This window comes from Malus sylvestris, chromosome 1 (assembly GCF_916048215.2).
Source record: "Malus sylvestris chromosome 1, drMalSylv7.2, whole genome shotgun sequence".
NCBI lineage: Eukaryota > Viridiplantae > Streptophyta > Magnoliopsida > Rosales > Rosaceae > Malus > Malus sylvestris.
Window position 1 is genome coordinate 20,869,488 of NC_062260.1, and position 16,520 is coordinate 20,886,007.

General features: G+C 39.8%; 3 protein-coding genes across 4 annotated transcripts in view; 1 reads left to right on the forward strand and 2 right to left on the reverse strand.

Annotated features, from left to right (window-relative positions):
• Window positions 1-474: 474 nt before the first annotated feature.
• LOC126597668 (ABC transporter G family member 6-like) lies at window positions 475-3,436 on the reverse strand. The gene has a single exon (XM_050264510.1). The coding sequence runs from the start codon at window positions 3,185-3,187 to the stop codon at window positions 932-934; it is 2,256 nt and encodes a 751-aa protein (XP_050120467.1). The 5' UTR covers window positions 3,188-3,436; the 3' UTR covers window positions 475-931.
• A 4,212-nt stretch (window positions 3,437-7,648) lies between these two features.
• Window positions 7,649-12,037, reverse strand: LOC126597581 (protein RDM16-like). Its single transcript, XM_050264411.1, has 6 exons — window positions 11,284-12,037; window positions 10,293-10,574; window positions 9,746-10,165; window positions 9,461-9,652; window positions 9,206-9,366; window positions 7,649-8,760 (listed from the first exon to the last, which is right to left on the reverse strand). The coding sequence occupies exons 1-6, from the start codon at window positions 11,956-11,958 to the stop codon at window positions 7,884-7,886; spliced, it is 2,607 nt and encodes an 868-aa protein (XP_050120368.1). The 5' UTR covers window positions 11,959-12,037; the 3' UTR covers window positions 7,649-7,883.
• A 4,149-nt stretch (window positions 12,038-16,186) lies between these two features.
• The window catches only part of LOC126600601 (uncharacterized), a 33,464-nt gene continuing 33,130 nt past the window's right edge, over window positions 16,187-16,520 (forward strand). For both annotated transcript variants that reach the window (XM_050267293.1, XM_050267221.1), the window contains exon 1: window positions 16,187-16,482. In XM_050267293.1, the coding sequence (XP_050123250.1) occupies window positions 16,333-16,482 (150 nt within the window). In that variant the 5' untranslated portion in view covers window positions 16,187-16,332. The remainder of the gene's footprint in view (window positions 16,483-16,520) is intronic.

Genomic DNA, 16,520 nt, shown 5'->3' on the forward strand with positions numbered 1-16,520 from the left:
TTTTAGGGATTAAGTTGAAGTCGCGCCCGAACCCTTTGTCGTTGAAAATTGAGATCGATGAGCCCAAGGTGGCAAAGCAGATGAAGGCGAGAGAGAATGCAGGCGAGAGAGGACGAAGCAAAGGTCTTACTCAGTCCCATATAAATTTTGGGGGGTCTCGCTAAGACCGTCTAGCGAGGCCTTTGTTGATGTGAGTCACACCTAATAACATTAAAGCTAGTTCCGCATGATAACAAACATGAGACTATAGTAATACTTAGTCCAGTCCAATGAAAACTAACGAGGAAAAAAAATGCCCCCTCATACCCTCAGAGCTGGCCTGATAATTAACAGGATATGCTGAAACTATACACATGCTAAATTGCTGATAGTTCAGTACATGTGACATGTATTTTGCCTTGGATTGACATTCAACAAATTACACTTGGAAACTTTTTGCATAAATAATTGAAAAACCGGTAGAAGAGGTTGATCTGAATGAAAGATTATTATACTTCTCGCGATTATAGTATATGCGCTATATTGCAACGGTGTACATTTTGCATGCAACACCAACAAAATCAACCTGGCCAACGTAATTCAAATTTCCGAAATAATATTGGAAACCCTAAATAAAAAAAAGGTAAAAAACAATTAAAATTTGACACAGGAATTTCACAGTTTCACTCAGACCAATCAACCTCGCTCCCGCCAAATAACCAGTCGGAGCTTATTTTTGCCGAGAGCATTTTTGCTCATCACCATTTAGTGTGGTGTATGTTCATCATCATATTTATTTCCGTTAAATGAGTTTAAATTTCGAGATTCGTGTTGTGGATAAACACAAATCTTAAAATTCAAAAACTCATATAACGGTGATAAATATGATGATTAGTATACCCCACACTAAATACTGGTGAGCAAAAATGCACTCATTTTTTTCCGCTTTTTTTTACCGCCTCTTGTTCTTGCTGCCAAGCAACAAGGCAAAGTAAAACAGAATCCTAAACAGAAACCCCCAAGCCACCGTGATCCAGAGGCAGTTCCACTTGCTCAAATCCGTCACCCCCTGCTGCTCCAAAATATCCGCCCCCGTCGTCAGACACGTGGAAGTCGTGATCCGCACCCCCAGCGTCTTGCTCATGCTCTCCAGCAGCTTCAGCTTCATCGCCCCCGGCACCGTCCCCAGCGGGGTGTTGTCGAAGATTTGGACCCCGCGAACGAAACACTTTGTGGGGTCCTGGAACTCGTTCTGCAACACCCCCTCGTAGGGATACTTCACTAAAGACAAGTAGTGGAACCAAATCCAGTAGGCCGGGATTCTATCGCGAGTGATGAAGAAGCCGCTGAAGAGGAGGAAGTAGGCCAGTATTGCGACTACGATCGTGTACCCGAGCATCACGTGTGGGACCACCCCCGACAGAAACGTGACGAAGGAACTCCCCGCCCAGAACGACGCGAATATTATCAGAAAGTAGAATAAGAAGCCGGACAGTCCGCCGTCGAGCCCCACCGCCCAAAACGTCGTCGTTGAGAACGCCGCCGAGAGAATAACCAGCGACGGAAGCGCCACTAGAGAATGCGACAGGACGTAGGAGGATCGGCGGTAGGCGTTATAGGCCGTTTCGCGCATGAATATGTAGCGTTCCTGGAGGAAGACGGGGAGAGCGTCGGCGCAGGTGTAGAAGGTGGTGGACATGGCAAATGCGATGAATCCGAGGCGCTCCTGGACGCCTTTGGGGGTGTTATCGAGGTTCCAGAACATGGTGGCGAGGATGAATCCGGTGACCATGACGGCGCCGAGGCGGATGCCGAAGAGCTCCGGCAATCTTCTTGCGTTTTTCATCGAACGGTTGGCGAGCACCGCCATCTCTACCCAGATTGGGTTCGCGAATGTGGGGACCATCGAGTTGGGGCTCGGGTTGTTGTTGGTGGCTCCGGATACCAATTTCCCGCGAGAAATGCTCGCGCTTATCGCCTCCCGGAGGGGAACGACGTGTCGTGCGTCGGATGCTCCTCTGTACGACGCGTCGTTGGGGTTCGAGTGTTTCTTGTTAAGCCAGGTTCTGTTGAACTCCACCAAGCTTTTGGTCCCGCCGGGCGAGCCTTCGAGTTCTCGGATTATGTCGAGCGCAAACTCGGTCCGGTTCTCGGACTCGGGTATGGGGTGCCCGAACTCAGCGAAGTAGGAAGGTAAGTTGGCGGGGGACCCGCTGTAAACGGTTTGGCCCCGGGTCAGGAAGAGCAACCGGTCCAGTAGGCCGAGGATCCGATAACTAGGCTGGTGCACTGACATCACCACAATGCTCCCGCTCTGAGCGATTCGCTGGAGGACTTTCACCACCATGAATGCGCTCGTGGAGTCGAGGCCGGAGGTCGGCTCATCGAGGAAGAGGATGATCGGGTCGTGGATGATGTCGATTCCGATCGAGACGCGGCGGCGCTCTCCGCCGGAGACTCCGCGGTGGCCTTCGTCTCCAATGATCGTCTTCGCCGCGTTGCGGAGGCCGAGCTGGTCGATCAACGCCTGGACGCGGGACTTCTTCTTGGATTTCGAGAGCGCGCGCGGGAGGCGGAACTCGGCGGCGAACATGAGCGTCTCTTCGACTGTGAGCATCGGGAAGAGGAGGTCGTCCTGCATGACGTAAGCGGATATCACCTTCAGGAGCCGCGATTCAAGAACCTCGCCGTTTAAGCTGACGGTGCCTTTCAAGCTTCCTTTCGCGATCCGATTCGCTAAGGCGTCGATCAAAGTGGATTTACCGGACCCGCTCGCGCCAAGAACCGCGAGAATCTCTCCCTCGCGCGCTTCTCCCGTGATGTCGTTGAGCAGCGTCTTCGTCCTCGTGAAAAGATTATCTCCACCGCATACGGGATCGGAAGCCGTGGCGGGGCCGAGGAGGTTATTGGAGCCGGATAACATCCCCGACAAGCTGAACTTGCGGCGGATCTTGACACTGTAAGTGAGGTTGTTGAATGAGAGAACGAACGGCAAGGAGCGAGGCTCAAGGCTGGCGTCGGAGATGTCGAGTGCATGGTGCGCCGGAGTCTCGCCGCCGTCACCTGTGACGTCCTTGCGTACATCACCAACATGCTTCAGTAGCTGGCCGAGCGAGGGCGACGCGCCGTTGGCGGGGCGTGGGAAGTCGTTCAGCTCCATGGAAGTGAAAAACGGCGATATCTGATTGTCCGCCACGCGAGCCGACATTCGTATTGGTTCCTTACTCTCCAAGTCTCCTGATATTTATAGTCGCGGAGAATGTGACATGCAAGTGAGGAGAGAGCGGTTAACGGCGTTTTGGAATGGGATTAATTCCTCAGAAAAATATCAGAGCAGTGTTGTTTTGCTTCTTCAACTCAACAGTAGTTTCTGTTTCTCTCCCTAAAACTCCATTTCTCACTGTTCTTTTCTCTCTCTAGAAGTGAGATTTAAGCTTCTGCTTTATGGAGTTATGGAGAAGTGCTTTTCTATATATAGAAAGACAACAAACGTAAAAATGGGCGAGGTCTTTGATGGTGTGGGTGTAGGGTTTACTTACTTTTCTCTGTTATTTTATTTATTTATGTTTAATTTTCTAATTTAATTTTAATTTAATTTAATTTTCTACTGATTTGAAGGAGGAGGTGAGAGAGAGGTGACCTACAACGCCTAATCTCATCTCCATACGTCTTCCCTTTCTCCCTAAATTCTGCTTCTTGAGCAAGAGATGGGAGGACACGTGGGTGATATGGGCTGGTGACACGTGGAATTATGGCAGGGTTAACAAGTTTCGGGGGTCCAGAAGAAATTAGGTTGGGTGTTGATCAAATTATGCGTAAGCAGTAATGTAATTGTATGCATTTAGTCCATCATCTATAATTCGTGGATGGCTCAAGGGTCACTGTGATTTAGTTGCCCACTTTATGGTTTACCAGGTTAAGCCATCGAGTCATACAAATTTGACAAGTTTGTCTACGTATACAGTACACGATGACATGATTGATACGGTTTATTTTTCTGATTTCTTAACAAGGAAAGAAACGTATTTGTCCAAAAAAAAACAAAGAAAGAAACGTAATGTTATAATTTGATGAAGATAATAATACAGCATAGTAATATTCTGGATACACCGAAATATTGGTCGCAAACTTGGTCATTAAGCGATGGGGTTCCAATTTATGAGGTGTGCATGGTTGGCAGGAAGCGGAAGGTTACTGTTTACAGGCAGCTTTCTTGTTCAATATTACAATTCAATTTCCAGTTTTCACGTCTTCCTTGTTGTTTAGTCGTTTTACACTTTCTGGTACGAGTTTAATGATTTGGGTCATTGATTTGGATGCGGGTTATAAAGTTATAACTTCCAAGTTTAGATTTCTTTTCCACATGGAGCATCTGCTTTGGGACTCACATGTCTTTTGTTTTGGTGTGAAAACCTTTATAGGGAGTTTCTTAAGTCCGAAGAGATTCACAATTTGGAAGGGCAATTTACGATGAGACGTAAACACACCCGATTCATAAAGTGTGTTTTTTTATTGGGCGTGTTTTTTATGAGTTGTTTTGACTTTCTTAGTAAATTGTGATTGTAGTAGCACAAAATTGCTGTCTTTTGAGTCCTACAAAACAAATAAAACATCTTTGATTAAGGCCAAGAACCACGCGCCCTAAGGTGGAGGTTGATTGATTAATGAACTTTCGATGCCTAAGTCAGTTTTTTTTTTTTCCTGAAAAAAAGAGTGAGATTCAGGGTTGAGTTATGCAGAGTAACTTCAACTTGAACATTGTGTAGCATGAGGTATTTATAGCATGGCCGCCCAGATGTGTAGGGTTTTTCATGTCATGTGTCTACCTCTAGTTGGTCAGGTTGTGTCATCCGATGGATGGAGTTGTATTTGTAACATGATAGTACTGAGGATAATCCTTATAGATATTATTAAATTAACTAATAATATACTAAGGATTTTCTTTGAGAATCCTTGATTAGAGGTAGGAATTAGTAATTGATTTTGCTTTTAATTCCCTTGCCTTACATCTTGGCATGAGTAGATGAGCTTTGAGAAGTCATAATCAGGAGCTCAAGTCTTATTCGTGGTTGAACTGCACATGGAATGGATGTGGCCTCGCCAATTTAATGAGAACATTCTTGTCTCTTGCCAGTGAAATTCCAAATATCAGCTCCACAAATTTCTAAATTATTTTTAGCTCTACAGTAATTTGTACAAAAAGAGCACCTAAGTGTCTCCTCTTATTATTCATTAATATTAGTAGGTAATCCTCAATTCTGTCATTTATTATTTCGATTTATCCCCTATGTTCAAGGGTTTCACATTTGCAATTTGAAACCCACATAATATATATGATTGGAGTTGCTTGCCTCCTACTCCTAGGGCTCCACTATGCCCATTCATGGTGCTCCTGCGAGGTCGAGTCATCAAAGAGAAATGCTAAGGAGACTCTATTAAAAGTGAGACTCTTTATGAATTCTCTGTCATCTCATGTTTTTAGCATAATATTCTATAATGCTAGCAAGAGAATTAACGTTAAACTTTGAGGTGTTAGAAATTCCTCCCTAGCTAAGCACTAAGCAAAACAAGTTACCTTATTAGTACTAATTTTCTTTTTCATCAATCGGAAATGGAGATAAACTAGGCACTACGATGGGACGTGAAAACACTGGATTCTATTTTGACCTTAATATGTGGAATCGTCTTGTTGGAGAGACATGATCCAAACCCAGTATGACATAAGAATAGGAAAATAGGTCTTTGATATATATATATTTTAATTTCAGTAGCAAATGCAAAACTTATAATAATTCAGGTGATACTTGTACAACACCCTAATTTATATTATGGTTATACAGTGACAACTGCATGATACACAAAAGTCCAAAACAATATCTAAGTCCAATTAATTTTGCAATAGTATACAACACACTTCAGCAGATTTTCTCACGTACCTCACCTGTTAAATTGGGAACAAACAATAGTGAAATAAACCATTCAAAGCAATTTTGTCACACATCATCGTTTCTAGAATAAAAAAAAGAAAAATCAAATTTGGTAGCTAAATGACGAGAAATTTCTCAAGAGTGTCGGGAACACAGTTAGGTACATCAAGTGCCATAATATAATTGGTTGGAAATTTCTTTTTCAAGTTTCCAACGAATTGTATTATAACACTTGGTGTCACGAAACATATTCCTGGCACGTTGAAAATTTTCTCCTAAATGACAAGGAGAATGACTCTTACAACGAGAGTACATCGTTATCATTACATCTGTATTAGTATTACAACGAAGTGTGCAAATGTTTCTTTACATGACATTGTATCATTGATATGGAACACTACAGTAGCAATGTACCCGTGCTAAGTTGTCATTTTGAGAAAAAAGGAAAGTAAGAAAACAAGGGAAAGGTTAAAAGGTAGAGAGGTTGGTAGTTAAATATAGATAGGCTACCCCATCCTTCACCGGATCATAAGCTAACTCAAACCAATAAGGAGATAGGGAGGGATGGAGGGGCTTTGCTAGATATTTTATGTGAGAAAAGCCAAAGTCCCCTCAAAAGTCAAAACAAAAAAATTTAACCGGATGTGTCTGCATGCGCATACAGTGCGCATATGAATATACCTATATAGATCAACCGTTTCGGTCAAGTTTCATTTTCTATCAGATATTCCTCCAAAAGCTTTTGGCCTTTATTTTTTTGGTGTCCTTGTCTTGCATTTCTTCTACTTCTTCACTCCACTTTACACTCATGTTTTGACACTTTTCGCGGGGGGATAGGAGTACTGTTTGGGAAAATATCTTAGGTTCTGATGACCAAACCACGTGGCCGTCCAGTTGAACACACGTTGGGCGGGCTAATCGCAGATGAGCGGGGTTAGTTTTTATTTTTTATTTTTTTCCTTTTCTTTTTTTGCGTCTATGACTGGAGGGCTACGTGGTCGGTCATCCGGACCTGGATAAGAGTCGGGATAAGAGTCTCACCCATGTTTAGCAAACCTAGATGCATTTCGGACCGAAACACGGACTTTGCATCAAATTTCCAGCGCTCAAAGCCTGCTCCGCCCCAGAGAGCCATGTCCAAAACTAGCGTAATCCGATGATTTCTAAGCCGGCCTACTCCGCCCCCGGGAGCCAGGTCCAATACTCAGCGTAATCGGATGATGTCTAAGCCGACGCATCAAACGACGAGTGCTATGTATGAACGTCAATCTAAATTCCGCAGGAAATATGACATTTTAGAGAACCCTAGTAATACAAGACATGCTGGTCCAGAACCCCACATTTGAACGAGCACAAAATAATGAAACAAAAGTTGGCCCGACATATAGACATATGTAAAGCGAGGACTCCAAATTCTATTCGGTTTTGGTAGTCGAGCATTCATGCTTTGCTTTGCTTTAATGAAATGGGTCCAAGCATCATGTTTTCGCCTCCGAAAAACATCTACAGATAACCAACTCCCTGGAAATACTATACATTAGTACAAGAAGAAGTGCGGTATTAACTTGGCACAATGTTTGATGGCCATCTACTTAGTTTCTCCGGAACCTGCTCTTATCCGCCGAGTACCTGTACTAGTTCATTTTACCCGTGTACCGATCATCGTTAGTAGTAAGAGGTGTAAAAGAAAATGTTTGCAGCAAAAGTCGGCACAACAAAAGAGATGTCATGAAAAGCACAAGTCAATACGAATTATTTCTCATTGAAGCAATTCAATTTGTGCCACCCATTGGATAGAATGGTTCACTTCATATAGGCACATACAACATCAACGGTGCGTATTAAGAAATCGCATAAGGTAAATTTTTAGAACTACTACTCAGTTATCAAAATGTTGGAGAGAAGTGGCCACGTTGAGAAAAATATAAGCCAAGGAACAAGGAATACTTCATCGAAGCAACATCTCCAATTACCTTACTAATTATCATCTTGGAAGTTGACCGCAAGATCCCAGTAATGAGCAACGCCAGCATCAGCAAAAATCTTCCGGGCAGCAGCTTCGGTCATGCATTCATGAACATAAAATCTATTGAAGCTCGGTCTGGCAACACTTCCTTGCCATACTAACACGCACTTGTTAGGAGGCTTGTCATCTTCAACATCATCATCTTCTTCCTCTTCTTTTACTGCTTCAGCCCAGTTTATGCGCCTAAGCATAACCTTAGCATACCTCTTAATAGACTTGCTTCCACCTTCAACAACCGCAACATTAATACCATCTGATATCACACAAGATCCAGTCAGCCGGTTCTCTCGCGCATTAACATCTATCTTGAAGCGGGCCTTTGGATGCGACAGCTCATTGATCCTGTAAACTGAGACTATGGTCTCCACGTTATTTGGGTCATCAAAAAGCTTCCTTTCTTTCTTCTCGCGTCGTTCGGCAGGAGTGAGCTTGCGTGCTATATTCCTGTCTGCATGAGCTTGTTCACGTTCAGCAGCTGCACTCCGGATCTCCTTTTCAAGCCTGGTTGGATCTTGGGTTGCTTCAGAGCCAAGAACTTTCATCAAATTACTCATTTTAACTTTTGGCTTTGGAGGCTCAAGTAGGCCTTGTCTAATCATCTCCTGCCTATCTTTCTCTCTGGCCAGACGTTTCTGTGTACGTAGTTTTTTCTGTTCCTTCTTGGTCAACTTCAGAGGTTGAGGCGGTGGAGGAGCTGGCTCAGTAGGGGGCTCAATAGGTTGAGGATGCTCAATATAGATTGTGATTTTTTCCATCTTTAATTTTTCTTCAGCTACTGTACCATCGATGACTTCATTATAAGTACCAGAGTGCAAGAGGGGCACATCCCTGACATAATTAGCAAGTATATTCAGAAGACATCTTTAGCATAATGTGTAGTTTAAATATGATTTTAATCAGACGACAAGTTCTAAGAGGACTAAACAAAATGCAAATCCAATCTGCAATTTAAAATTGGCAAATAAAACAATGACAACCTTCTTCAAACATCTTAGCTGAAAGACATAAGTAAAAAAAATGGATATTAGGATATTGGGTTCACCCCTTTTCTTTCATCTACCGTCACAGATCATGGCTTATTTTCAACATCAGGAACAGTGGGGAAGCATAGAGGAGAAAAGATAATCAGCAACCATATTGAATAAAGTTTCTAGGTCATTTCATTACTTGCAGTCACAAAAAATGATGTTATGTCTCCCCCAACCCAAAAAAAATTAAAAAATTAAAACAATCATTCAGCAAACTGCAGCAACGCAAAAGGCAATCAACTTACCACCACTCGATTTCAGGAATTGGATCCTTTGGCTTTTCTTTGGTGATAACTCTCTCTCCTACCTCTATCAAATTTGGATTAATATCTGGCGCTGCCCTTGCCTTTGCAAACTGTTGCTGCTTTGCTCTTTGCTCTTTGGCTTGTGCTTCTCCAAATTTACTCTGTACAGATGTAGGAAAATTTTAGTCAGAGTCTCAAAGACAGGTACATAACTCAAAATATGATCAAAGGGGTTAAAGGGACATCAATAAATACCTTTAATTTTATAAGCTCAGCATCTTTTGTCCATTTTCCTTCCTCTACAAATGCAAAACCCATCCTCTTTGGCCTCAAAAATTTTTTACTGATGCCCACATCCGGATCAAAATGAGGATTCTTTTCAGGATCCACATCCAATTCAGGTTTTAGAATCTGGAATGCTTCTTTCTTCTGTTTGTTAATGTTGACCTGAAAAAAAGAGAAGAAACAACATATTAAATTTCAAATAAAAAAAGTCCATATAACAAGAGGCGGCTGATTGACGGGTAATAGCTACTAAACCTTAAGAGTGCTGAGGTTGTTTGGTTTGGTCACATTCACTAAATTTCCGTGCTCATCTATTTCCCTTCCAAGGGCATCAAGACGAAGAACAGGGGCCTTAGTAGGCTTCTGAGGGGCAGCAACATCAGTTGCCACTTGTCCGGGAAACACGTTTATAAGAGGAGAAAACTCGGGGTCATGACGGAACCCCATCTGAGCAGCAAGCTCTTGTGCACGTTTTACAGCTTCAAAATTGGGAATGGCTGCTGCAGAAATGGGTAGTGCAGATGAATCAAATGTTGCCACAGAAGCAGCTGTACCACCAGCTGTTGATGGAGCCGGTGCATGTAGTATCCCACCAGTGGTAGATGGTGGTTTCAGTGCCTCCTTCGTTTCCAAGTTATGGCTAGCATCTTTGCTTGCATTGCCGCCCTTCTTCAACTGCATGATAAGAATAGTGATAGTAAGTTTATCCAAAGGTACAAATGTAAAAAAAAAATTGTATAGTGCATGAAAGTTTGTTGCACACAAGTGTCAGACACATTAAAAATTTATGTGGATATGTTACCTGGTTAAGCTTCTTCAGCTTCTCAGTCAATTCCTTCTGCTTTTGTAAAGTTCTCTTAATTTTTTCTACATCACCAAGAGACAGATTCGCACTTTTCCCAGCAGTTGAAGATGTTCCATCTGTACTAGAGTTTCCATGAACCTCATGAGATCTGGTAATACTAACTCCCTTATTTTCATTTGTTGTAGGAATTGAAGATACCTTGGTAGGAAGGGGATGATTGGGAGCAAAAGAGGTCTCAGGCATAGTCCTTGATGTCATAGCAGGTTCCAGAGCAGCACCCTGTAAGTGGAGAAAATTAACAACGTCACTTACTGCGCATGCCAAAAGATCTTGATCATGGTGGAGACAAAAAACACAAACATGAAGAATCAAAACAAAATGAAGGGAATACATTTCACACAGATGGCCTCGGTCCTCAGCTAATAGAGAGACGACCTACAACGGATATAAAGCATATAGCAAACAGAGCTATTTTCTAACAAAGAAAATAAGACACCTTACATTATTAAGGAAGAAAATACCTCACCTAAAAATCTGTAGCTTCCAGGTAAATCAATCATCAGTATACAACACTACAAATTTCAAGAGTAATAGCAAGGTAGTTCAACCAACATTTTCTGTTTCTCTTATTCGAGAAATTTAGTTTACTTCAACCTAAGTTGTTATTGGAGAGCCTTATGGCTTCTAGTACTATTAACATACAATCACATATAGCAACGCTATAGAAGGCAGAACCCTTCTGCTACATTAGTAATCCATACCTCAAACTACGATATCAACGCGGGGTTAGAAATTTCAGTTTCAAAAGATTGAATCTTCAGATTGTTCATTGCAGTTTTACGAGTGATTAAGAGGCTAACCTACGGTATAACCTAAATGTGGAATACTTTTGCTCAGGTTTGCGCAATTTCAGCATCAAAATAACGCAATTATCAAATTCAACTAAAAAGCAAACAAATAGAAAGCTAACATAAAGCTTAAAACTTACATTACCCACCCAACCACTCCCATTTGGGGGGGCGGCGACGCTCTGGAAATTGCCAATCTGATCCTCCCCAACTTCTACTTTCTTAACATTAACCTCACTCGCATTCACATTCAATTCAGTTCTCCGTCCAACAGCTCCACCATTCTCTCCATCCTCTTCCTTGACTCGGGGGTCATCAAACCTCCTACTCTTTCTCTGATCTCCATTCACTTCCTGACCATCTTCCTCGAATCGCTTCCTCTCTCTCCTCTCCCCCTCCGAAACCCTGGACCTCTTCTTATCTTCTAAACCATCACGATCGCCATCTCTACCCTCACTCCTCTCCCTCTCTTTCCTCTTACGCTTCGATTCCTCTCGCTCCTCCGACCTCTCGCGTTTCGCTTCCCGATGCCTGGACCTCTCTCTGCTCCCTTCCCTCTCGGCCCTGGGCTCGTAGGACCGCTCGCGGTGGTCCCGCGAGACATCCCTGCCGTCTTCACTGGGCTCGCGTGACCGTTCCCGACGAGATTTGTGGTCGCGGGGCTCGCGCTTGGAATCGCGGTCCGATCGATGGTGGTGGCGGTGGTAATCGGTGTCCTTTGACGATCGCTTTTCATCGGCGTCACGGCTGCGATGCTTATCGTAGTCTCTGTCTCGATCCCTGCGGTCGCGTTTGCTCGATTTGCCTTTCTCCATAGCTAGGGTTTCCAAATTTCTCACTCCTCTCTCTCTCCCTCCAAATGGGGTTCAGGAGGATAAATTGGGCAGAATGCAACGGATACGATTTTATATGGGTTTTTTCGCAAAAACAAAAAAGGAAAACCGACGGAAAAGTTTCATAATACTCTAATTTTAATGAAAAATGATAAATAAAGATGTAGTGAATACTATCAGCGAAAAAATGTAAAAATATAATATTTCGTTAAAAGTGAACAATATCATGAATGTTACGTTAAAATTCCTTAAAAAATGAATTTGATTTATTTTTTTAATTTTTATTGCAAACCATTCCATATTATTACTTTATTGACACAGCGAGATACATAACGGAAAATCGAGCGATATCCCAATACTAAAATTCATTTCGAAGGAACTAGGAGGAAACTCACGTTTTATTGATAATAGTCGAAATATAAGAAAACATATCCTAAACTTTAAACGCTGTTTTAGGATAATAAACAAAGAAAGTTGGCCAAATTTTTCTCTGTTACAAGATTGTTCTGATACCAATGCCTAGACCTGCATTTCGCTAGCCTTGTTGCCAGTTTTTCTCTGTTACAAGATTGTTCTGATACCAAGATTGGTTGGAAGCTTCAAGTGGGTAGAGACTTTGCTGCAGTTGTGGTAAGAGATTCGATACCATAAATGGATTCCGAATTTAATCTATTCAATGAGATAATGAAACAAAGATTGTACTAAACTTTTTCGTGCATTCATTGTTAAAAAGAAATTCGCAAAGAAGAGAGATATTTTTACTTATTTTTTTAGTGGAATTTGTAGAAGTAGAATACGATTGAAGTGAATCGAAAATGTTTTACTGTTTGAAGAAAGGAAATTAAGGCTGCAAATGTCTGTGTAGCGGAGGCTCTAAAGATATTGGAAGGGTGCCTTCTTGCCCAAGAGAAATCACTACGAGCTTAAAACAAGGAGTTGACAAAGGCAGCTTGGAGACATTCCCAATTCTTACTCGTATTTTCGAGCTGCGGGAGTCCTTTCAAGCGTTGCAGCTAGTCCTAAGTTCGTCGGCCAGATAATGAAGCAGCGGATTTTATTGCATCACAACAAGGAGCGGAGATGAGCGATTTTTTTTTGTGTCGTTAGACCCCCATCTTCATTCGTCAAGATCTTGAACAAGTAGGGCTTGTCATATCCACTAGTTGATGCGAGTGAGTGAGAAGTGTGAGGGGATGACGTCTGGCCTATGTGTAGAGCGTCTTTCTTATTTCCCTTTCCTTCTTTCTATCATGTTTGTTTTTTTGTCAGCCTTCAATTTGGTTTTCTGTTTTTCTGTCGTTTTTGCCCTGTAAATGAATTCCAGCTTTACAAAGAAAAAAAAAAGGGAACTTTAATGAAAAACTCCCGGTACTGTTCACTTTAACGAAAAACCACATTTTTACACTAAAAAGTCAATCATGGTACTATTTATTTTACCTTTTATTTTGTCCTTATAATTAAAACTCAAAGTTTTCAAGCCATTTTCATTAGTTTTCTAAAAAAAAAAAACACTCAGGAGCAAGTTACTACTAGGCTAATAAACTGACGGCATTTTGTGGGTGTGCAACTTTGGGGCAAAAGATTCGTGTGCTTTTATATTTGTTTCAGACAATTTTTCTTGCTTCCCAGGATTGTGTGTATTATTGTTTTAGGGTATAGGAATTAGGGTTTAAGTTTACTAAATACTCAGGGTACGTATGCTTCTGATTTTTCTTGTTTTTTTTTATTTTTTATTTTTTAGGGAAGGGATTGTTAGACTAAGCAAGTTTATATTATATAGAGGTTAAAATCAGAGTACACCTATTATTTGATATATTTTTTTGTATTTGAACAATGGATGTTATCATCTGCACCTTGATATTATGATATGATGTTATTACGTTTTTGTTTATTGATATTTCACATTAATGGTACTATAAACATTCAGGAAAACAGGAAGACAAAAACAAGTCTATTTTAAATCCGATCTTTACCCGGAATATAGCCAACAATTTATCAAAACCACTTAAATACTATCTCCGTAGCCTTCGAAAAATCATGAAACTCGCCAAAATTGAACTTAACACCTCTCACTCATAAGTAGAGAGGAATGTCAATTAACGATCCTTAAGTTTTTTAGATGGAAAAATTAGGTTTTCATCCCTCATTTTGCTACTCCATTGATTAAAATCCTATTCATTTTCAATTTTTGATCAAGGTCCTTGGGTATTAATAGCATCATTAATTATTTCAATAATAAAATATTTTTTTATTTCTAAATATATTCATTTAATGTTAAAAATGTTACAATTAGTATATTTATATTTATGATTAAAATTTTTATCATATATTTTTAGTTTTAGTTTGTACCCATTTTTAATTTGTAATTCTTTTTTAACTTGTACCAATTTTCTTTTCAGTTTTAATTTATACACATATATTAACTTCTTTTTGTGCCCATATTTTTTAAAGTTTATTTGTATTTGTACCCATATTTTTTTTTTGTACTTTTTATTTTGCTAAATGTACCCATGTTAATTATATGTACCCATTCATGTAAAACTTTTTGTTCTTAGTGCGTTTGGTACGTGGGACGGGACGGGACGGAATGGGACGAGGCGTTCCGTCCCGCGTTTGGTGCGCCAAAAATGGGTGGAACGGGCTGTTCCACGGGACAGATTTTGAGTGTTTTTGCGTTCCACCTCCCCCCCTGGAACGGGTTTGTTCCACGTTTATGGAACGCAATGTTTTACCATTTTAAGACAAATATACCCCATGTCTTTTTCAAAAATTACACCTTCGTTCCGTCCCGTCCCGTCCCGTTCTGTCCCGTCCCGTTCCGTTCCGTTCCGTCTGCGTACCAAACGCACCCAAAATGTACTCATTCTTAAATATACCAATTTGTTATATGTAAAATGTACCCTTTTTTTCCATAAAATCTATTCAATTTTTTTCTAATCCATTTTTAAACATATATGGGTACATTCTTTTTTCTTTGATTTTAAAACGTATCCATGTCAAGTTTAATCGAAGAAATTTACTAATGTTATTAAGCCTAATATCTTTTTTTTTTTTGTTGATTTTTGAAGAATGTACCCATATATACACACACACACACACACAATAGTATATTTATATTTTTAATCCCACAAATTATGTTTTTTGTTCAAATTTAAAATCTCATTTATATAAACAACTAAAATTTCTAATTTATAATTTTAAAAATATAGTAATGTACAAAGAAATAAATTATCACATTAATTTCAGGGACCTCGATCAAAAATTAAAAACCAACAAGGTTTCAATCAAAGAATATTCATAAATAAGGACCGCATTCAAAGTCTCCCTTTTTAGATTATCTAAGTAAATTCTTTTTGGAAAAATTAGTATCCGGTCCCTAGTTCTTACTGTTCATTAACTAAGACCTTATTAGTTCTCAAATTTTGATTCAAGTCCCTATCATTAATGTGATAATGAATTTACATGTTTATTATATAATTTTTAATATAAAAATTAGTAATTAATTTAGGGTTTAATACTCACACCTCTATTAAACTTCTAATTAATTTTCAATTCAAACATTTCTAAAATAATAAAAAATTAAATTAAATTAAGTTTGTACCTATTAGTTTTTTCTATATATATAAAAAGATTCTCAATTTTTTAATCTTAAATGTACCCATTCATATAATTTTTCAATTTTTTAAATCTTAAATGTACCCATTCTCAAATATATCAATTTGTTATATGTAAAATGTACCTTTTTTTTAATATAAAATCCATTTCAAATTTTTTAATCCATGTTTAAACTTATATGGGTACATTCTTTTTCGTTGATTTGAGAATGTATCCATGTTTTGGTACAATACTTTTTTTTGTTAATTTTGGTTAATGTACCCATACATATATGTATACACACAAACACACACAATATAATAGAGAGTATAATTTATATTTTATTATTTTTAATCCCATAAATTATGGGTTTTATTTAAAATCTCATTAATATAAACAATTACAAATTTCAATTTTTAATTTTTAATTTAAAAATATAGTAACTTACATTATTATATTAATGTCAGGGACCTCAATAAAAAACTAAAAACTAACAAGGTTTCAATCAAAGAATATTGATAGTTAGGGACCGCATCCAAAGTGTCCCATTCTTTTTTTATTAATGAATAATGGCGTAAGGATTTATCTTTAAGTCAATGAGCATTACCCTGTTTTCTCTTTCTTTGTTTTTTGGCAGAACGGTTCTCTCTTTGCTGGATTGTGTTTGGTGAAGGACTCTTTGTTTCATACAGATTGCAGAGAGATTAAGAGCAGGCTAATACAGATTAATCATCATTAATCATCAGCCACTGCAGGAAATCAATGGCAGGTTTGTTTGACAAGCAAGCAGATTTGTACTTGGATTCAAGGCCAGCTTATCCCAAAGAATGGTACTCTAAATTGGCAGATCTCACTCCTCACCACTCTCTCGCTTGGGATGTCGGAACCGGCAACGGCCAAGCCGCTATCGGTGTTAGTATCACGATACTACCCTCTTTCCCTTCTCAATT